Here is a 23,582-nt window from a genome sequence, read left to right as displayed (position 1 = left end):
TAAGAAGTCTCAGCCATATACCCAATTTTCAAACAGCTATTTGGTGCCTCACTATTAAAAGTATCAGCTTAGGATCATTAGATATCCAAAGAAAACCTAAAATATGAAAAACAAACAATAAAAAAGGTAAAAGGAATTTTAAGAAAAAAACAAACTTCGAAAATATGTGCAATTAATGAATCATATCATAAAACATTGACTCAAGAAAATAATATTACGGGGATATGAGAAAAAATATAAGAGGTCAGCAAAATAAGAGCTGCTAGAAATTACCACTATCATAGCAGAAATTTTTTAAATCCAGTAGAAGAGCTAGAAGATAAAGTCAAGCTAATCACATGGATAAGGAAACAAAAAGACAAAAAAAATGGAAAATTAAAAAAAATTATAAGAAAATCAGAAGATCAATTCAGGAGATCCAATCTCCCTTTCATGGGAATTCTACAGAGAAAAAACAAGTAAAACAAAATGAAAAGAATTTTTAAAGAAACAGTACAAGAAAAAGATTTAAAACTGAAAACACTAAGTTTGGGAGTTAAAACATAAACAATGAAAAAAGATGCATAAAGCACAATGATGAAAAATTTCAAAATAAAAAAATAGGAAATACTAAAAGTTTGTAGACATAACAAGGTCACATAAAAGGACTCAGCAGCAGTGATATGGATAACTGAAAACATTGAAGCAATGCTTTAAAAATTCTAAGGCAAAATTATTTCCAATCTATAATTCATTACCTAGCCAAAATACTACACCAAATGGAAAATCAAAATTATCATGTTTAGCCATGCAAGATATAAAAATAGCTACTTACGTACCTACCCATTCCTTTTTTTTTTTTTTTTTTTTTACCTTTTCTATTCAGCTCACTACATTTTTCCATACAAAATTTGTCTGTATTTACATGGTCTCAGAAGCAAAAACTCTCCAATACTCAAGGCTTTGGGGAATACAATACCAAGAGAGATGGATTGAAATAGGTAGGGAAAGAGATAAGAGTTAATGTCAAAATTCCTGGCATTATAATTTCCCCAAACAAGAATTCTAAGATTCAGTAAAGAAATAGAAAAAGGTATAGGAAAAAAGCAATCCAAACCAGAAATTGGACACAGGGAATCCCACGCATGATGGTAAATGAAAATCCCAGAATAACAGCTGTGCAGGAGGCCCAGAAAGCAACAGTTGAAATTGAAGCAAGAGGTCAGAAGGCTCCAGAAAGTATTTCTCAAAAAGGGGTAGTAGGAGGACTGATGTATTTAGCAGAGTTAGAAGTGTTGTTTTCTCTGTTGGTTTGTACGGAGCTAAATGTGTGGTAGGAAAACAATAAAACAAAGAGATCACTATATGGCAGACTTTAAACGGCCCCCACTCCTGTTTTCTGGTATTCATATCTTTGTGTATGTAAATCACTCCCCTTGAGTTTCAGGAGGACCTGTAACCTGCTTCTCATCAAAAGAATATGACAAAGATGATGAGATGCCACTCCTGTCATTACATTATGCTTTGTAAGACTCTGTCTTGCTAGCAGACTTGCTCTGCCTCTTGTTGGCCTTGAAGAAGTGATAGAAAAAACAGCAGGGTGCCTGGGTGCCTCAGTTGGTTGGGCATCGGACGGACTCTTAATTTCAGCTCAGGTCATGATCTTATATGGTTGTGAGATGGAGTCCCATGTAGGGGAGCCTGCTTGGGATTCTCTCTCTCTCTCTCTCTCTCTCTCTCTCTCCGTCCCACCCCCCTCACGCTCATTCTCTCTCTCTCAAAATAATAAAAAAACAAAAAAGAAAGAGAGAGAGAAAGAGAAAGAAATAAGAAACAGCAATATAAAACATTAATTCCAGGGGACAAAAAGTTGTGTAAGAAAATGTATAGAACACTATGTGGCTTAGCCATGAATATTTATGGTCATAATGATATAAACTCTGAATGTTGACTCTATAAAATTTCTGAATTGAGACTGAGAGGGAAAGTACATATTTAGCAGAAGAAAAGTTTATAAGAAAACTAATTTCTCATCTCCATGGTAGTAGTAACAACAAAATCAATTTTTGGATTTCCATACGCTATGCAATTTTCAAGCACCAAGATACATGATTTCATATGCCGATCAGGAGCTTTATCCACCCTTCTCAACTTTCTGGGCATTCTTTCCTCTTGCCCACTTGCCTGACTTTCCATCCACCATCCCTGACACTGTCCGCCACTCCAGTTCAGTTCCTGCAACCCTTGACACCTTCCTTTACTAAAAGGCTGTGCATGAACATGCTCAGTGAAGCCCTCTGAAGAGAACTAATCTAACCTTCCTAGTGAGAATGGAAGGATTTAGACCAAGAACACCAACCCTCCTGGGCTATATGAAAGAGAAATCAAAACTGCTGCTATTTAGAGCTATAGGATAAAGCAGTGGGTTTTCCTTGAGGTGGAGACCTGCAGCATTTCACTCAGGACAGCTCAACATTGTTGAAGCTCCTGAGATTCTCCCCCAAATTTCAGCACATCCCAATTAACTCTGAGGACACCATTGAAGGGGGAGAAGAAAAGAGACCTAAAATCAAAGAAAGTCATAGAAATGTAGTGAACAGAGACGCATCCTATAAATATTCATAAATTTCTGTGAAGTGTCTTATCTTCACTGAAAAATTTTATTTCATAAAATAACTTTTTACCAGTTTGATATTTTCAGAACTATATTCATAACTCATGGAATAAAATACTAAGCAACATAAATATTGAAATGCCAAGATTATCGTTGTATTTAAGTAGTACAATCAATTTATAGCAAGATACCAACAGATGCTACATAAAATTTTATAATAAATAAATAGCCATAAAAACACACTATTTTGTATGGAGGCAAATACCAGGAGGATTTGAATATCACCTCTTTATTCTACAGGATACTGATGTCACATTTCTATATAATATGGACTCTTACCATTTTTAATATGCATTTTGAAGTTATAATAATTAGAATGATTTGATAATGGCCTCAAAGTCAATAAACAGATTGATGTACCACTATAGAAAATTAAAGATTTTCACAAATAAAGTTTGTGATCAAGCAGACTTTTCAAAAGAACTAAGAAAGAACTGGTTACATGACTGGCATACCTGGGTAGATAATATTGGACACAATCACAGGCCTCATGTGTAAAACTAAGACAAGCTACCCTTGGTGTGGAAAACAAAATCACATGTTTTTAGTAAACATGAGTAGTGTTTTGTTGATCTTCAAATTTGCTATTACATAATTAGTGAAGAAAGTCTACTCACAGCACTAACATAAACTCACATATCCCTCACAAAGTAGTCTCTCTCTCCTTGGGGGAAAAAAAAAAAAAAAACTTCTCTAAACTTCTAGAAGTGAGGCTTTGACTCAGAGGTCTGAGTTGAAGTCCCATCTCTGCAAACCAATTTTGGAACTTAGGGTAAACAATATAACCCTAAACCTCTGCTTCTTTCTTTTAAAAAATGGGGTGAATAACTGCTGATAAAAACAAGTTATCTCATTTAATCTCACGGCAACCCTATGTAGACCTGCCTTGAAGACAATAAAGCACCTAAATGAGTAATTGGTATTACAGTGATTACTGCTTAAAGGGGCAAATTCACATAGAACTCTTAGTAGAAAAAAGTATATTCCCAAGATTTGGGGGGAAATATATATGTAAGTTCCTACTAAGAGTCAGTGTTCCTGATGAAAATAGATTGCATTTTTATAGTTCTATTTTAGAAATAACACATTTCAAGAATAAATTATTTTACTTCTAAGAAACACTTGAATTCAATAATAAGAAAATGAGCAACCCAATTAAAAATAGGCAAAAGATCTGAACAGACACTTCACCAAAAAAGATACACAGATGGTAAATAAGCAAATGAAAAGATGTTCAACATCATATGTCATTAGAAAACTGCAAATCAAAACAAGAATGAGAAATTACAATTTAAAAATAGGCAATTAAAAAATAGGCAAAAGATCTGAACAGACATTTCACCAAAAAAGATACACAGATGGAAAATAAGCATATGAAAAGATGCTCAACATCATATGCCATTAGTAAATTACAAATTAAAACAACAATGAGACATTACACACCTGTTAGAATGGGAAAAATCTATAAAACACAATACCAAGCGCTGGCAAGGTGTGGAGTATCAGGAACCCTCACTGCTAGTAGCAATGCAAAATGGCATAGCTACTTTGAAAGACAAATAGTTTCTTACAAAACTAAACATGCTCTTACCATATGATCAGCAATCATGTTCTTTGCTGTGTCCTAAAAAAAGTTGAAAATTTGTGTCCAAAAAAAAAAAAAAATGTGCACACAAATGTTTTATAGCAGCTTCATTCTTAATTGTGAAAACCTAGAAACAATTCATTCACCTTCAGGAGATGAATGAATAAATAAGCTGTGGTATATCCTGACAATGGAATTTTATTCAGTTCTAAAAAAGAAGTGAGCTATCAAGGCATGAAAAGATATAGAGGAAATTTAAATGTGTATTATTAAATTAAAGAAGCCAACTGAAAAGGCTACATACGATCCAACTATATAGCATTCTGGAAAAAGGCAAAACTATGCAGACAGTAAAAGAGATCAACAGTTGCCAAGGACTGGGGGTAAGGAGGGATAAATGGATGGAGCACAAAGGATGTTTAGAGCAATGAAACTACATGAATCGTACTATACTGGAGAATACATTTGTCCAAACCCATAGAACGTGCAACACCAAGAGTGAAGTTTAATGTAAACAATGGACTTTGGAGAATAGTGATATGTCAATGTAGGTTCTTCAGTTGTAACGAATATACCATGCTGGAGCAGGATTTTGACAGTAAGGGAAGCTGGGCTTATATGGGGGCACAGAATACATGGGAAATCTCTGTACCTTCTGCTCAATTTTGCTGTGAACCCAACACTGCTTTAAACATAAAATCCATTTGCAGGGGCGCCTGGGTGGCGCAGTCGGTTAAGCGTCCGACTTCAGCCAGGTCACGATCTCGCGGTCCGCGAGTTCGAGCCCCGCGTCAGGCTCCGGGCTGATGGCTCGGAGCCTGGAGCCTGTTTCCGATTCTGTGTCTCCCTCTCACTCTGCCCCTCCCCCGTTCATGCTCTGTCTCTCTCTGTCCCAAAAATAAATAAACATTGAAAAAAAAATTTTTTTAAAAAAAAAATAATAAACATAAAATCCATTTGTTAAAAAGCACTTATTTCCAAATAATATATTTAACTGCTAAAAGCATAGAAGCACATTTAAGTAACTAAAATTGAGGTGCAACATAGGGTAGACAGTTTAGGGTTTTCTAGGGTAGTTAAATAACATGATGTTTAGAATCCTAAATATATTTGGCTTTTAATTTACTCCTTGCAAAGTTCAATGTTATAATAAACAAACCCTTAAATAAATTCAAGAGACCACAGAAAGCATTTGACTGAAAATCATTGGTTTAAGGTATTTAGATTAGTTCAATTCCAAAAATTCTATACGGATTACCATAAAGGAGGTAAATCTGGGATACTATCAACACCATCATTTGTTTAAATTCATTTCTGAAAAGCACAGATCTTAAAGTTAGGCCAACCAGTTCACTTAGGAGTTTTAAAATTAAATGCCAAAAACTTGGAAAGTTGGTGAAACAGGACTATTTCATACCAGGAATTTTCCATACTAGGAAAAAAAGTCTTGAACAGCATATTAGCTGGGACACTTTCAATTTTAAATGACAGAGTCCCAACTCAAACTAGTCTGGATTCAGAGTCCAGAGTGCTCACCATTACACCAGAGAACTACCATAACTCAAACTAGTTTAAGGAAAATAAAAGGAGTTGGGAAATTTACTGTTTCCCCTAGGAAAAGAGTAAACCAGATTAGGTTAGGAGTAGGTCTCCCTCTTCCTTCCTCCAGTGTCCCCAATCCTAATGCCTTCTTTCTCCTTCTCTCTCCCACTGTTTCCTTCACTCTCCCCATCTTTGTCTTTCCCTCATTTTTTCTTATTGAAGATTTGATTCTTCCCAGTAGTGGGAGATGGACATGGCCTGCAGTTGGCACTATGCTTACAAAACCTGTAGTAGCCACTTCAGAGGAAGAAGAGAATATTTATTTCCCAGAGCCACCACATAAAATTTCAATGATATAATCTGACTGACCCAGGCTGCATCATGTGCCCATCTCTAGGTCAAAACTCATTAACTTCACTTGGCATGGAAAGGAAAATGCCCCCCAAATGAGAAGGGCAGAAATGGAAGGAAAAAAAAAGTGGGGAGGGAAATTAAGACAACAGATGGATCAATATATTTAATTTGGTTAACTTCCATTAAAATATTTGGTAGAAAAATGTGTTTTAAAATCAAAAGTCCTAGGACAAAAATTATATCTTCATTGGGAAATCCAGAAATAAGTTCTTTCTGAAGATACTCTAAAATTGGATAATGAAGATGTAGAGTACATTAGCCAATCAGATGACAATGAGTACTTCAGAAAGCATTTTCTTGCAAACAAAATGTGGCTGACATTCTCCTTTAACTACACCCTCTTGTCAAGATGAATGCCTTTCTTCATTGCCTGTTCAGATTTTTTTTTAAACAATTTTTTTTTTTCACCATGAAGCTATAATCAGTTTGTGGAACTCTGAATGACTGGTTTACATGACAAATGACTATGGATTAGATTTCAAAGTATTAATAGTATATTTGCATGAAAAATGTTCACAGGAGATCCTGGGAGGTTTGGTTGGTTAAGCACCCTGCTCTTCATTTCTGCTCATGTCATGATCTCATGGTTTCATGAGCTCGCGCCCCACATCAAGCTCTGTCCACTGACCTCAAGTAGGCTTCCTGGGATTCTCCCTCTCTCCCTCTCCCCCGTTCACATTGTCTCTCTCAAATAAACTTAAAAAAAAAAAAAATGTTCTCCACATAAATAAAAAGGTTTTACCTTACTTCTGAGATGAAACCGAAATGAAATTAAATAATTACATCCATTCCATGGATAATTCAGGTTTTTTAAATTCCGTTTTCCTTGGGGCGCCTGGGTGGCTCAGTCGGTTAAGCGTCCAACTTCGGTTCAGGTCATGATCTCAGGGTTCGTGAGTTTGAGCCCCACATTAGGCTCTGTGCTGACAGCTCTGGGCCTGGAGCCTACTTCAGATTCTATGTGTCCCTCTCTCTCTGCCCCTCCCCCACTCGTGCTCTGTCCCTGTCTCAAAAATAAATATAAACATTAAAAAAAAATTTCAAATTTTGTTTTTCACAAGTGGATATCTTGGAGGTACGGAAGTTTGCCCAAATTAACATTCCTTGCCTTGTGTGACAATTCAAAACTCAACATTGGTAAATATATACCAACAAAACCCTCATCTTCTTTAGAATAGCCATTTTCATATCAAGTTCCCTGGAGTTTTTCTTTCACAGAAATGTTGATTCTAACAGGCTTATGATAGTGGCTGCTCTGTTCAATTAGATCTCACTCAATAGGACAAGATAAGTTGTAAAGTAAAATTAACCTTAAAGTCAATGATTTCCCAAAGATTTGAAGAAGTCTGCTCCTCATAAATATCTCCAAAATCCTAAATGACAACTCAAGGAAAGCAAGCTTACAGACTTTGTTCCCAGTTCTGTTTTCAACCTCAAATGAAGTGTAAACTCAGATAAGCTCAGTGGCATCTCAAGTTCCAACCACATCACCACTAACATAGCTAACAAATACCTTCCAATCTCTTTCCATCCTGACTTTCCTGCAGTGCATTATCTATTCATGTATTTACACTGTAATGAGATTTGGTAAACAGCTGGCAGTGAGAGAAGATAGATTTTATAAGGCTAATTCTTCCTGTGGTGCCTAAATGGGTTGTTTCTCAATTAGAAGGGGGCTTCCAAATGTGGGGCAAAGATCCTGTGGAAGCCAGTAGCACAGAAGATGAAAGAATTCACCTGATGCAGAACAAAGGAAATAGTTTACTGAATACACCAAAAGAGTGGTGGGCAGGACAGCAGAGAGGCTGTCTGCAACAAGGCAGTGGTGGGCGGGAGAGGGGGGTGGCTGCTTTTAAGGAGGAAAACTGAGGAGGTATGGCAATGTATGGAATTTTCCCTTTTTTGGTAACTGTGCCTAGTTTTAAGTCGCCCATTGGTTACTTAGGGCCTATGGACATTTTGAGGTGGGTCATTCTAATGGGCCTGTTTGTATTCAGCCAGGTGGTTGGTCACTGTGGGCCCTTTCCATATTCCATTGTTCAAGTCTGTGTGCCTGAAAGTAGCCTCCATATTCCCCTTTGACAGATCAACAATGACAAATCTTTGGCATTTGGGTGGAGGTTTCATCTTCAGAAGCTTCTTCCTGAATGAAAGGCATAGAAATGTCCCTACTTAAATTTGTTGCTCCATCAGGGGTTCTGGGCATTTATAGACCAGAGCATGGTATTATATTAACTTGCTAATAAGTGATTTGAGTGAAATCCCTTGGCAGCCAGGACCATGGGATTTGGGGGAGGGGACCCTCCGATGGTATGGATTAGAATCCCTATTTAACCATCATTCATATACAGAATTGTTGGATTCTATAAGAGACAAATTTAACAAAGAGATTAAAGAGAGGGGGATCAATAATTAAGAGTAGAAGTATTGAGGCCAGGGGTCCTAAGAAGTGAAGCCAAGATATCCATGAATAGATTTCTTTCCAGGAAATCCATCCTTGTGTTGCACAGTCCCAGAAGGAGGAAGCCAAAAGGAGGATAACCTGGAAAAGAAAACTTAGCCCCAAAAGTGGGGAGGACTGAATTGTGAGAGTAGGACATCAAGGAGGGAACAGCTCCAGCTAAGTTATGATTTCTGACCAAGTGAATTCAGAGAGGTCATCCTGAACAAAAAGGTGGAGAATGAAGTCTTGGAATTGGGAACGAGAGCTCTTGAGAGTCTCAGGAGGAACGTATTGAGAGTGTTTTTCTAAGTTCATTATGATGCAATTGACATGGAAATTCAGTTATTTCTGTGACACAAAACACTCTAATACTCAGAACAGAGTCAGGACCTTATACCAGAAGGTAACATACCAAATAAGCCCAATTAGTCAGAGGTTTTGTTTAGAATTTTAAATCTTGGGGAAGTTTGTTAATACCTTAGAAAGTTTAAATGCAATGCCTAGGGGCACCTGGGTGGTTCAGTCGGTTAAGCCTCCAACTTCAGCTCAAGTCATGATCTCGCGGTTCGGTTCGTGGATTCGAGCCCTGTGTCGGGCTCTGTGCTGACAGCTTGGAGCCTGGAGCCTGGAGCCTGCTTTGGATTCTGTGTCTCCCTCTCTCTCTACCCCTTGCCCACTCTCTCTCTCTCTCTCTCTCAAAAATAAACATTAAAGGGGCGCCTGGGTGGCGCAGTCGGTTAAGCGTCCGACTTCAGCCAGGTCACGATCTCACGGTCCGTGAGTTCGAGCCCCGCGTCAGGCTCTGGGCTGATGGCTCGGAGCCTGGAGCCTGTTTCCGATTCTGTGTCTCCCTCTCTCTGCCCCTCCCCCGTTCATGCTCTGTCTCTGTCTGTCCCAAAAATAAATAAACGTTGAAAAAAAAAAAATTTAAAAAAAAAATAAAATAAAATAAACATTAAAAAAAATTGTAATGCACATGCCTAAATAGAATTATGGGTCATCAAACACTTGATAAAGACAAAACATAGAAATTGGTTTTTCTAGGCAAAGAAAAAACAATTTCGTTTACATTTTCTTACCAAGAGCAGACTAACGATCTAAAAACTTTGTGTTTATAAAGGAGAAGAGCAGAATTTTGAGCTCTGAGAAACCTTAGTCTCTGGTGAAAACTAAGTAATAACTAATTGTGAACTGTTACACCAGTATTCTTTAAATGGCAAATGTGTGAAATCTATTAAGCACAAAGTATGTTTTCCAACAGGCCCAAATATCCTTAGTTTCTTCGCAATAAGTCAAAAGTAGATAAACCATATATTAGTAATCAATGCTTTAGTATTTTATCTTATTTGGAAAATGATATCCAATGAATTCAATCCCATTTATCATCTAAGCAAAACTTTAAAGTTTCAGGTTACCAAAGGCTTTGAAAGCTATCTTAACAATTACCTATAAGAACTTTGAGACAGACAAAATTAACCATCATTTATAACTCATCGTTTTGGGGACAAATTGCAACAGAGATAACACAAGCTTATTTGACCTTTAGCAACCCTTGGTAGAATGAAAGTCTCAATTAGTTAAAAGACCACATGACGTTCCACCTGGGTCCACTTAAAGTCAATTTGTTTCCCACCTCAGTTTTTACCTGGGGCACAGGTGAGGAAATCTAAAGTGAGCAGTGTAAGTCCAAGAGGGTGGTCTTCACTCCTGGACAGAGAGGGTTAGGAAGTGGCCCCATGATGACATAGAACCAGTTATGCGGGCTGCACACAAGGTGGTGTAGAAATGGGAGGAAGGGAAGGCAGAAGAGGCAGAGTACTGACTACTGAGTACAGAGTACTGAGTACTCAGAGTACTGCCAGAAGGCAGAGAAAAAGGATTCCTGGTTCTTAAACTTGGCTTTGGCTTATCAGCTCCCACAGGGGAGCAGAAACCACGTTTCCCCCACCCTCCCACCCACCTAGCAAGTAAAAATATAGGCAGTTCATGTCAAGCCTTGGAGAAGACAAGGACCTTCCCCAAAGAGAGTTTCAGCAACTGCTTGAGAATATATTCCTTAAAGACCCCATCCCAAGGTAGACTCACCAGAGACAGCTGGCTCCAAGTATCATAGTCATTAACCGGGTAAATGAGTGAGGGAGAGGCCCCCACATCTATTAGGAGTTGGAACAGTGAGAGAGTCAGCGTCCAATATGTCGGAAGGCAGCTGATTATCAGCCAAACACATTCGGCAAGAGGCTCTTACGTCAGCGTCCTGATTTAGGGCCATGAAATGAAGCAAGGCACGTAGGGGACTTCTGACCATTGGCAGGGGTTGCAGCAAAGGAGGTCAAGCTGGAAAATAGTATTAGAAGAGAGAGTTCCGTGGGAGAGCCATACCTCTGGATCTGGGCGTTTGTCCTGAGGCCAGGAAACATCAGGCTTTGGGAGCCAAATTTGTTAAAGAAGACAGCCCAAGAGCGAGGAGGTGGGAAGGACAGGCCGCTGACTCCCAAAGGGACCTCCCGCCGAAGGTAGTGCAGCTCTGACGCAGGTCTCGATTTCAGTCAGGTTGGCCTGCTGACCTGATAAAGGACTGCACCTAATAGGAGGTGGTGGACTCCTGGTGGCGTCCCACGCCAGACAGGAGTCACGGCAGTTTCGGGACGAAACTTTTTGGGGTGCCCGACCGAGAGGGTCCCGGCAAAAGGCATGGAACTTCCTGTTGGGGCGTCCCTTGGCAGCAGGGATAGCCGGAGACCACCGTGGCCAGACCGAATCGGAACAAGGAGAGGGAAGACTCACCCCCTCAGACGCGCGGAAACGCATTGTCCGCAGGTCAAGATGGCAGCTGGATCCCCGGGGAACACAGGCAGAGGGGCGGAAGGAGAAAGAAGTGAGGCGGCTGAGAGCCTGTGTCTGGAAAGGGTCCCAACAGAGTCCACATCCTGTGCGGATTCGCCCCGGGCGAACTCTTAATTGCCGCAGACTTTGGGAACAGACTGCGGAGGACAGAGCGAGAGAGCAACGGGAAGGGGTTCTTTACCCACACAGGTGCGAGCAGTCTGACCTGTTTGCTCTCAGACCTTCAGACCCCACCAGGGGGCTATCCTGGCCAGTGGCCTTCCATTGTTAGAGGAGTACTATAAAAGATAAGATTCTGTAGGCAGAGAGGGAAAGGTAAGGAACTGAGGTCCCCGGGAGGGGGAAAGCGCTTCTTTTGAAACGATGCTGGGAGTGTCTGACCACCGCAAACCCCTCAGGCTTAAGGTTCCTCTTAAGAATGTGACAGACAACACCTACCCACCCCTCAGGTTTCCCTCAGGAATTTGACAAAAGACCTGACTAAACATAAGTACACCTTCAAGGATCACCCACAAGCAACTGGTATGGCCATAGACCACCCCTCATACAATAGGAGCCAACCAATCCAGTTGGTCAACCTAGGCAATAAGGGTAGAACCAGAGAAGAAAAGGGGCCAATCAAAAATTTATAAAACAAAGTCCCTTGCCTATAGTGTGGGGGGGGGGCGGGGGGGGTATTCACTTTCTAATGCCCCCACTCTGAAAAGAGAGCTTTGAGGCTATTCTTACTTTCTGATCTTATACTCTAATAAACTTGTGCCTGCTGCTCATTTTAGCCTGTGTCCACCTCTTCATTCTTCCAAGCTGTGAGACAAATCCTGAGGTAAAAAATCCTGCAACAGACTGCTGGTAGGAATGCAAACTGGTGCAGCCGCTCTAGCAAACAGTATGGAGTTTCCTCAAAAAATTAAAAATAGAACTACCCCACGATCCAGTAGTTCTACTACTAGGTATCTATCCAAGGGATACAAGTGTGCTGTTTCAAAGGGGCACGTGCACCCAAATGTTTATAGCAGCGCTATCAACAATAGCCAAAATACGGAAAGAGTCCAAATGTCCATCGACAGATGAGTGGGTAAAGATGTACGTATATACAATGTATACTCAACAATCAAAAAGAATGAAATCTTGCCAATTGCAACAAATGTGGATGGAACTAGAGTGTATTGTGTAAGTGTAGAGTGTAAGCAAAATTAGAGAAAGACAAATATCATATGACTTCACTCGTATGTGGAATTTAAGATACAAAACAGATGAACATAGGGCCGGGAAGCAAAAATAATATAAAAACAGGGAGGGGACAAAACAAACTCTTAAATACAGAGAACAAACAGGGTTGCTGGAGGGGTTGTGGGTGGGGGGATAGGCTAAATGGGCAAAGGGCATTAAGGAGGACACTCGTTGGGATGAGCATTGGGTATGTAAAAGGCGAATCACTGGATTCTACTCCTGAAATCATTATTGCACCATATGCTAACTAACTCAGATGTAAATTTAAAAATAATTATATATATATTAACAACAACAATAAAATCCTGCAACATTACTAGGGTTAGACTACTAAAGAGCCAAAAAAGAGAAAGGAGGGAGTGGAGGGTCCCTCCAGAAGGCAAAAGGTGAAATCCTTCACACTTTCAGGCAAGGGTGATCTGGCTGGTTCCCCCTTGGGACTTCAGATCCTCACCTAGAAGTAACCTCTGCTGATGCACATCATCAGTTCCCCAAGGAGTACTAGAGTTGGTCCACCAAGGAAAGTCCCAAGAGATTCCTGGAGAATCTGGGGAGAGCAAAGGCTCCTTGTGCAGAGTTCCCCCAAGTGTGGGGTGGGCCACAAAGTCCCCCCATATGGGACACCAAATGTGGTGCCTAAATGGGGTGTCTCTGGATCGGATGGGGGCCTCCAAATGTGGGGGCAAAGATCGGGTGGAAGTTGGTGGCACTGAAGGTAAAAGAATTCACCTGAGGCAGAACAAAGCAGGTAGAAATTTATTGAATACACCACTAGGGAGTGGTGGGCAGGACAGCAGAGGAGAGACTGTCCACCGGGAGGCAGTGGGTGAGGGCTGCTTTAAAGGGGGAAGATGAGGAAGCATGGCAATGTATGGAATCTTCCCTTTTTCAGTAACAGTGCCTAGTACTAAGTAGCCCATTGGTCAGTTAGTGCCATATGGATATATGCCAAATATATGTATATTTCCAGGTGGGTCACCTGATGGGCCTGTTTAAAGTCAGCCAGGTGTTGCCTGTGGGCCCTTTCTACATTACATTATTCAAGCCTGTTTGCCTGAAAGTGGCCCCTACATTCCTCATGGTATACAGTCTTTCACAAGTGCTTTTAGTCACAATGAAATAAGAAAGAATATCAACTGCAATCAACTAGGAATGCACAGAGAGAGTGTGATTTTATACATCCTAGTTATTCATAAACTGAATTGAATTCAACATGTCTTGGGCCTGGGATTATAAATAACATCTGAAGCAAGATTTTTTCCAATATGGAAGAATATTTTTTTTCTGTAAGCCTTTGACCTTGAGCTTGCTATCCTAAGCCCCCAGACACCTGATTCATTTCTGGACACCTGATTGCCACTGCTAAATGCATTCTGTTCTCATCTATTGCCTGTTCAACTTCTTTGGTTACCTGGATGCAACTCCTAGATTCTAGCCTGTGCCTGTATTTCTATACTTACTCTCCTTTTTAACCTGATTTTAACCTAAAGATTTTCCTTGTATCTATGTTTATGTACTTTCATTCAGTATATTTGGGCTTCTGGCTTCTATTCCCAGACATATCCCTCCTCTGGTGGCCTCTTGACTGAAATATAATTAATATTAAAATGTGTTTGCCTTTCCTGAGTATACAACAACCAGTGGCAATAGGAAGAATATAGAGAGAAGGGCATCCTTCAGTTAAACATTCTCTGTGGAGAGTCTACAAATGATACAAACATTGCTAGACAATCAAAAGCTCATTGTATTGAAGGCTGATTAATTTTACCTAATTATTCAATTCTTTTATTATCTGAAACATTTCCATTTCTCTTTATCTATTATCTACCTTTTTGCCATTTCACTAAATTGAAATATTAACATTTCTTGAACCAATATCTAAAGTGAGATTTAGAGGAGCGCCTGAGTGGCTCAGTCAGTTAAGCATCTAACTTTGGCTCAAGTCATGATCTCATGGTTCGTGGGTTTGAGCCCCACGACAGGCTGTGTGCTGATGGCTCAGAGCCTGAAGCCTGCTTCAGATTCTGTGTCTCCTCTCTCTCTCTCTGTCCCTCCCCCACTCATGTTCTGTCTCTCTCTTCTTCAAAAAAAATAAACATTAAAAAAAATTTTAAGTGAGATTTAGAATTTGTGAATTTCAGTGATTTGTGCACCATTGTCAAATCAAGAGTCAACACGTTCAGAAGAAATACCTAAAATCTAGATAGTTCCAAAAGATTTAAATGTTTCGTCATTCTAAAACTGAGGTTTTCAGGGGTGTAGCAAGAAGAAAACGTATGCCAACTTTTTCTAAAAAGTAGCGGGGAGTCAACTTATTGATGCCAGTAGCTAAAAAATTGCTTTAAACTAATTTCCTTTTGGATAATTTGTACATTACATTTTCCACTCACCTACCTTTATCCTTATATGTGTTGTTTTGTCTGGATGTTATTATATAAAATATATGTTTCAGTCACTACTTAAAATTCAGGGGCATAATAAAAACAGTTTAATCCTTTGCCATTTTAGCATTTCGCTACACTGACAAGAATACACAGCATTGAAAAAAATGAGGATATCATTTTTTATCATGTTTTAATCTTACATCTTAAATCTATTCTTGTATCTTCAATCAGTTCTTTCTTATAGTTTTAGCTATTTGAGTATGGCTGCTTTGTTAGGCAGGATTTTTTCCAAGCTTCTTTTTTCAGTTGCTTTCCAAAGGTGCAAAAATAATCCTGTCACAACAGAGAAGAAGAGCTTATAAAGATGCTTTAAAAACCTTATCACCAGGAAACAGTGCACAGTGCATTGTATAATATAGTGTCTTAAAATACTTCTGCTTACCTCCTCATTGATGCTGCTACAATATTTACATAACACTGCTAACTAATTCTTCATTATGTAGATTATTTATCCTTTCTCTTGGAGACTGTCTTCCCAGCACATTTAATATTATCGAAGAGAGGCATTGTTTTTATTTCTACCTGTTTAGCAGCAATGTATCTCTTCTCAGTTCTGGGGCTCCATTAATGGGTCAGGATTCATGTTTACTGCTCCTTGGGGTAAGAAATGAAAGTAGGAGGAGGTCTGTGGCAGGACAGAGTCTTGGCTAGCCATCAAGGCAAGTTGTTTATGGATGCAGGATGGGTTATTTCAAAACCTGAAAAAAATAAAAGAAAGGAGCAGTTGTGGTTCAGAGGAACAGTTGTCCTGGGAACAAAAAAGTGAAAGTGGAAACCAATATTTTTAAAAATATTTCAACAAAAAGACACTTTTAGTACAAGATACCTTAGAGGCTGGGGAAAATTATTTGAAGCATTAAATATTTTCAAGACTTTCTGCATTGAATACATTTTTAAACCCTAGGCAAGATGTTTTTTGTTAACATTTCATGTTGAAGAGTTGATTCACATCAGAAATAAACAAACAAAAAATCCTATTTCCATGTGACAGAGGAGCACTCCAAGGCAAATAGCATATAGGCATTTGGCTCTACCTAGTTTCAACCTGAAGGTCAATCCAGATGGACAAGGCCTTTGAGTTCCCTCTTTAACACTTCAACACTCTGTTAAGCCTCCTTTCCCATTAATCTTGTTGTACATGTGTCTACCATTACAGCACAGTGCCTCAGGCCGAGATCACCTAGCTTCCAACACCGTTGTTGGTCCCACTCCACAAATAAGTCACCTCATCAAGCAGCAACCAACAATGTCTTGGCTCATACCCACACCCTAATCTCCTGACGCTTAAATACACTGCTTCTCAAATACATCCCTCCTCCAGAAGCTAGGGAAATGAAGCCTAGAGGTCACTTCCAAGCTAGGTTTTTCCATGATTCCTACCAATTCCCCAAGCAACACCAAAGGCAGATATTTACAGTAATAGAGTTGCTGACCTGCCTTAGATTTGCTGAGGGAAAAAAACAAAAACAAAAACAAAAAACATCCAGGTTAACGTTTTTTTTTTTTTCTTAGCTGAAACGATCAACATCTAAATTTTAGAGGTTCTATAAACCTGTATATTTTGATGTACTAAACCTGGCTGTGTTTATATATAGAGTGGCCATCCACCCTTTTTCTCACCAAGTCAAACAATAAAATCAGGATCATTCTGTCAAATAAATGCAGTAGTCCTTCCAAACCAAATGACCAAATTCATATGGTCATTTAATGAGCAAATTACACCTTTTAATATGTCTAGCTAAACATTAAAGTCATGTGATACATGTGATAATTAAGGCTTTGAATACATATATATATATATATATATATTACTAGAGTATGAAACCTTCCCTATTTCTTATAAAATTAAAAAAATAAATATTTATTGACTAGTAGAAAAGTGACACTGAACTGCGGACTTTCACAAAGTTGCTCCTCAGTGATGCTATGAGTTGGATTTTAACATCCATTCAAACTGAGGAGAAAAACAGCCTCACAGAGAACAAGTGACTTCCCAAGGTTACTCAAGCCATTAAACGAGCTCTGATTCAGTTCTCCCAACTCCAGCCCCAGTGTTATTTCCACTACTTGATGCTGCAACTCTTCATTTGAAAATTTAATCATAAAGAATACTATATCATTAATCTACCAACATATTTTCATTCCACCTTGTAAAATTTGCTGAGTAAAAATGCTGTCCTCTGTTAAACTGCATAACCTTGGACAGGGCTAGGGTAGTTCTGATGTGTTGAAACAGATCTGATTACAAACCTACATCAAACTATAGGATTAAGAATTTGAAAAGCAGAAGTAAACTTTAGAGCTCACAGTTCTGTTTCCAGCAAGAATGTTTTTAGATGATTTATAATGGGAATTTTTCAAATTACTTATTATAATAAAAATACTTGATTGTACTTAGTAACTGTACATAAGCATATTTTAAACCATTTTAAGAGGATGAACATGATTTAAAACTCCTTATACTAATTTCTGCCTGATGTAGAGGACTTATAACAGATGCATTAAGGAGATTTAATGAACTTCACAAGGATAAAACTTACAACAGAGCACTTTCTTTAATGCTGAATTTTAACTCTTATACAATACTAGTTTAAGAGTACATTAATGAGCTTTAAAAAATCTAAGTAGATTTAATGTGTTTGGGGTTTTAGTTTTTGTCTATCCATAATGCAGAAGGGTGTGTTGTCTCATATGAAATTTTGTTGAACTGTAGATAAGTCATTTTTATGATCCTGTAAATAGCACTACATATTATATTAAGTGTGTTCAGTAGGTATTAAATAATCATTTTGACTTAGTTCCACAATTTACATGCAATACATTACTTTAACTTCTGGACCAAAGAATGGTATGCTAAAAGTGCTATTTGACAACTGGACATAACTGAATGACTACTATTTTGTTAAAATGAAATTAATAACAGGTGCAGCCATTTCATGTGCAGTGTATTCATCTCTGGTGCTTTAGATTCTTATGCGATTTGGGTCGTAATGTAAATAAAATACCTTTTGTCCTTTCTGTATGATCCCCAGTGGGCATTTGTTGGCATTTTCTCTACACTAAGCAACCTACTACTGTTGACAAATATCAAGGTAGGAGAAAGAAAGAAAGAAAGAAAGAAAGAAAGAAAGAAAGAAAGAAAGAAAGAAAGAAAGAAAGAAAGAAAGAAAGAAAATTTAAAAAGAAAACTACCTTTTATAGTTTTTTAAATATAGGATTAATCATTTTCTATAGCTATCAATTATTCTAATTAGCAGGTCTATTATTTAATCATCCCCACCTTGTTATTCTTTTCATTCTCATACTTGATTCTTGGCTACCTGAGAAAATAGAAGTTTCAGGCCTTGTGAATATACATGTGAATTCCACCTATTTTTAGTTGAAAAATCCTCTTCAATATTTTTGTATGCTAGCAACTTGGTTCAGATAGAGCTTATATTCCCTGCATAATCCAATAAAAATAGCTTATGTGTGTTTAAAGTGCTTTATACATATTAATATTCTTACCAATACATTTGATCCTCCAAGTCCAGAAACATGTTTGGAAAGTTTATGTGACTTACATAAGTGGCATCCACTTACCCACAGTCCTGACTCTAGAGCTCTGTACCTTCTAATGAGAAGAACCCTAGTAGAAACATATGTAGTAATACCTAGAGAAACATAAATAAGTAAACTAAAACCTTGGGAACTATAGAAAGACAAAAATACACATCTGTACAAATAGCTTAGAATTAAGAAATGTTCCCAAGGCTGCTGCTGACTTCTAGGAAACAAATTCCTGAAGAGTTTAAAGTTTGCCCTACTCTCGTGGACAAATTAGTCTCTAAAGTTTCTGAGCCTTGACTTCTTACCTATATAAGGGACTTAATAACTGATATATCTAAATCTTCTTCAGTAGGCCTCCATTTTATTAAATCCAGATCTTCCTGAGCAACATGGAATTCTATGTAGTCTTCCATTTAATTACCAGCATAAAGTATTGTCCTTATGCCATTTGGTATCATAATTCCATTTCACTGGAAAATGAACAAAATCGAATTCAATTTTAGAACTATAATCAAAACGTGCATTATTGAAAAACTTACATATAATATGAAAAAAACACACAAAAACTCCGTGTTTGTTTTTAAGATGCCAAAAGAAAACTGAGGTTATTTTTATAAAGAATATGATTTTTTTAATGAAGAAAAATTAGGATGAAGAGACATACACAGAAATAGATTCACACTATGGATTTTGATGACAAATCTCTCTCTCTCTCTCTCTCTCTCTCTCTCTCTCTCTCTCTCTCTCTCTTTCTCTGTCTTTCTTTCTCTCCTAATTTTCCATAAGAACCAGGAGCACAGAGTTGATGATAATTCACAGCTCATGGCCACACTAATCACTGGATTGTGAAAAGGACAAAAGGTAGTTGAATTCATTTATAAAAGAGAACATGTACAAAAGAGAGAAGAAAGGGGCGTGACCAACAACAAATATGTAAGAATGGCTAAAAAGTATAAGAATGATTTTTAAAAGGCCAATAACCATAATGCAGTGAGGCTTGCCAAAAATTCTAAAGACACGCAAAATAGGGTTTTGAAGTTATGTTCAGAGAAAATGAGCATGTTGCTTCAGAGTAACATTTTTATAACACATGACAAAGAAAAGGCCATACCACTCAACTTTTATTTTATTTCCATCTTCTCTGTCAAGGATAGCAAAAATAATGTTGGTGAGAGGAAATTGAAACCCAAGAAATGTAAGATTGTAAGAAAGCAATTCTTTTTCTAAATGACTTCATATCTTTTGTCCCAGACGAATTATAACCCAGGTTAAAAAAGGAACTTTCAAATAAAATGTCGCATACCATTGAACTATTTCTTGAGGCATTGTTAATAATCAGAGATAACCAAAATACTAGAGCAGGGGAAAAATGTTATAATTTCTTTTTAAATTAAAAATCAAGGACTGAGCCATAAAAAAGAATGAAATCTTGCCATTTGCAACATGGATGTATCTAGAGGATATAATGCTAAATGAAATCAGAGAAAGAAAAATATGATATGATTTCACTCATGTGTGGAATCTAAAAACAAAACAAAACACTTAAAATAGTGAACTGGTGGTTGCCTGGGGGAGGTGAGCGGTGGGATGGGTGAAGCAATGAAAGGGATTATGAGTACTCTTATCAGGGGCACCTGGGTGGCCCAGTCAGTTAAGCATTGGACTATTGATTTCTGCTCAGGTCATGATCTCAGGATTTGTGAGATTAAGCCATGTGTCAGGCTCTGTGCTAATAGTGCTGAGCCTGCTTGGGATTCTCTCTCTCTCTCTCTCTCTCTCTCTCTCTCTCTGCCTCCCCATCTCCCTCTCTCTTTACCAAAAAATAAACACTTTTAAAAAGGTACAGTTATGGTAAACATTGAGTGATGTATAGAATTGTTAAATCATTATATTATGCACCTGACACTAATATAATGCTCTATGTTAATTATACTTAAATAAAAATATAAGAAGTTAAAAAAATAAAGAACACTTGAAAAAAAATCCAAGAATTCTATACTATACTGGAGAGTGAAATTAATTCCATAGAAAATCTTAGAAATTATTATTAAAATATGGTTTATTAACAATTGGAAACAAATGTTCAGTAGGAAGTGACATGAGTTCACTAAACGTAAATCATGCATGTCTTACCTCGTTTTTTTGTTGACAGATTTAGCCCATTTATGTAGCAGGTGATTTCTAGACACATATTCCAATTTGGGCAAATTATCAATTAGATACAATCTTGGATGATATATTCATCAACAAGAGAAAAAAATCACTCAATTCCATCATAATTTTCTAATGGTTTCGATGGGTTGTATTAAAAATACATTATACAGCTCTTTCTGTTTCTAGCTGCTGTAGGGAAAGGGGCTGCCGCCATGTCGGCCCACCTGCAATGGATGGTCATGCAGAACCGCTCCAGCTTCCTGATCAAGGGCAACAAGCAGATGTACAACCCTTTGCCCAATAACCTGAAGGCACGCAACTCGTTCTTCTACGATGGGATGATTAACCACAAGACTGTGGGCGTGGAGCCCGCAGCCAGCCAACTGCAAAGGGGTGGTTGTGGTCATTAGGCAGAGATCTGGCCAGCGAAAACCTGCCACCTCCTACATGCAGACCAACAAGAATGCCCAGGCCACTCTCAGCAGCATCCGTCACAAGAAGAACAAGAACATTGCTGCTATTCACAGAACCAGCGCCATCCTGCGCAGCCAGAACCCTGTGATGGTGAAAAGGAGGCACGCCAGCACCACCAAAAGTTCCTGAACGCCTGCCTCCACTTCCAGAGCAATAAAGACGTCAACCACCTCCGCGGGGGGGGAAGGGGGGGTTATAATATATATAGATATATTATAGATACCTATATATTATATATAATTATATATATAATTATATATTATTATATTATATATTATATAATTATATTATATATAATATATATTATATATATATATAATCTAAAATGACATTTTTAGTGGAACAGGGTTCTGTTCTAGGTTCCATTCTCATCAAATGCATCTAAGAAAAATATTGCAGTAGTCTGGATTGAGCAGAGAAAAGCAGTGGTGGCTAGAGGCCATGATAATATACTTCAATGATCAACTACAAGTCTAATTGACCAGGGTCTGAAATCCAAATGTGTGTTTGTGCTGAAGGTACGTCTCCCAAGGGCTGCTCATAATTAACCATGGAACCTGGTAGGGATCCTGAAGCAAGTATGTTACTGGAAAATGTGGGACTCCCTGACAGGTGATTTTGGCTTAAGGGCTCCCCCATGGCCTTGCTGAACCTTCCTCATAATCCAGGATTGGATCTCCAATCAGATTGAGGGGAAACTTACTCAGTTAGGCACCTAGAGCATACACATGGATCACTGGATTTCAGGTCTCAGCTACAAAAAAAAAAAAAAAAAAAAAAAAAAAAAAAAAAAAAAAAAAAATCATCATTGGAACTCTAGATTCTAAGTTTGATGTAATTCCAAGATCTATTCAATGGGAAGTGATAATAATACCATAAATGTAACTTCCTCAGAATCGTAGGGCATCAGTAGATTCAAATAGGAAAAACAAAAGCTAACAAATGAGGAAGATTTCAACATCTTTGAGATTGTATTAGTCTAAGAGTAGTTTATATTTCTTTTTTTATATATATATGAAATTTATTGACAAATTGGTTTCCATACAACACCCAGTGCTCATCCCAAAAGGTGCCCTCCTCAATACCCATCACCCACCCTCCCCTCCCTCCCACCCCCCATCAACCCTCAGTTTGTTCTCAGTAGTTTATATTTCTTTAAAAGAAATCAATTTGTAAGTAAAATAGGGTCACAGGAAATACATAAAAATAGTTTGGTAGTGCTTTTTAAAAGAAAATTTTTTAATGTTTATTTATTTTTGAGAGAGAGAGAGAGACCGACTGCAAGCAAAGGAGGGGAAGAGAGAGAGGGAGACATAGAATCCGAAGCAGGCTCCAGGCTCTGAGCTGTCAGCACAGAGTCCAACACGGGGCTAGAACTCACAAACCGAGATCATGACCTGAGCTGAAGCTGGGCACTCAACCAACTGAGCCACCTGGGTGCACCAGTTTGTAGTGCTTTTGAGACAACACATGCCCACATACATATACACTCCACTGATTTAAAGAATCTAGCCTTTCATTCTTCTATCAGGAAGCCTCAAGTTTCCCTTCCACTTCCTCTCCTGTGCTGGGTATACTGGATGGCTTCTTCTGTTGCAGGCCACCCTTCTTGATGTGTGTTAGTGTGGCTCACCACCTGGTCTGTAGAGGTCTTTATCTTAATTTTTTAACCATCCTGGTAGAATGTGACTTTCCATTATTTAAGTTTTTAGGAAAGACCAAAAGATACGCTTTATTTTCTCATTCACAGATATCCCTAGTGGGCTTGACCTGCCAGCTCTACAGATGTATATGGATAGCCGTGAATGCAGTTTAAGCTCTCAGGCTAGGAGCCAGAAAAGGTAATAAAAGAGATATTCAAAGACGAACTGATCAGCAGGCATTTGAAAATACTAGATTGGAATTCAGGAGAAACTATACCAATGGATATAGATTTAAGGATTGTCTGCATTAAAACAACAACTGAAGAATCAGAAGAGATCCATTTAATGAGGGAAGAAGTGTAGAGAGAACAAAGGGCCAAGACTGAATCTTAGAAAATGCCAATGTGACCTGGGTTTGGGGACCTATTTGAGACTCTCTACAGGTCAGCCCTTAGACCTTTCCATGGTCTCTACTAGCTCTCTGTGTACTTTATTTCTTTCTGTCTGTCTTTGCAGAAGCTCCCACAAACTCAGCCTTCTCCATTTGACAGTTTCTAGCACCATTCCAACTTGGGATTCTGTTCATGTCAGCTACACGGTAGCATAG

At 38.4% G+C, this 23,582-nt stretch overlaps 1 protein-coding gene across 1 annotated transcript; it reads left to right on the top strand.

Moving 5' to 3' along the window:
• Positions 1-21,042: 21,042 nt before the first annotated feature.
• LOC115516328 (60S ribosomal protein L28-like) lies at positions 21,043-21,461 on the top strand. Its single transcript, XM_032593488.1, is given in 2 exon segments — positions 21,043-21,235; positions 21,237-21,461. Coding segments are annotated over 2 exon segments (390 nt in total). The 5' UTR covers positions 21,043-21,070.
• Positions 21,462-23,582: the final 2,121 nt, after the last annotated feature.

This window comes from Lynx canadensis, chromosome B3, assembly GCF_007474595.2.
Source record: "Lynx canadensis isolate LIC74 chromosome B3, mLynCan4.pri.v2, whole genome shotgun sequence".
NCBI lineage: Eukaryota > Metazoa > Chordata > Mammalia > Carnivora > Felidae > Lynx > Lynx canadensis.
The sequence above is the reverse complement of the archived record's forward strand: the minus strand, read 5'-3'. Positions and strand labels throughout refer to the sequence as shown.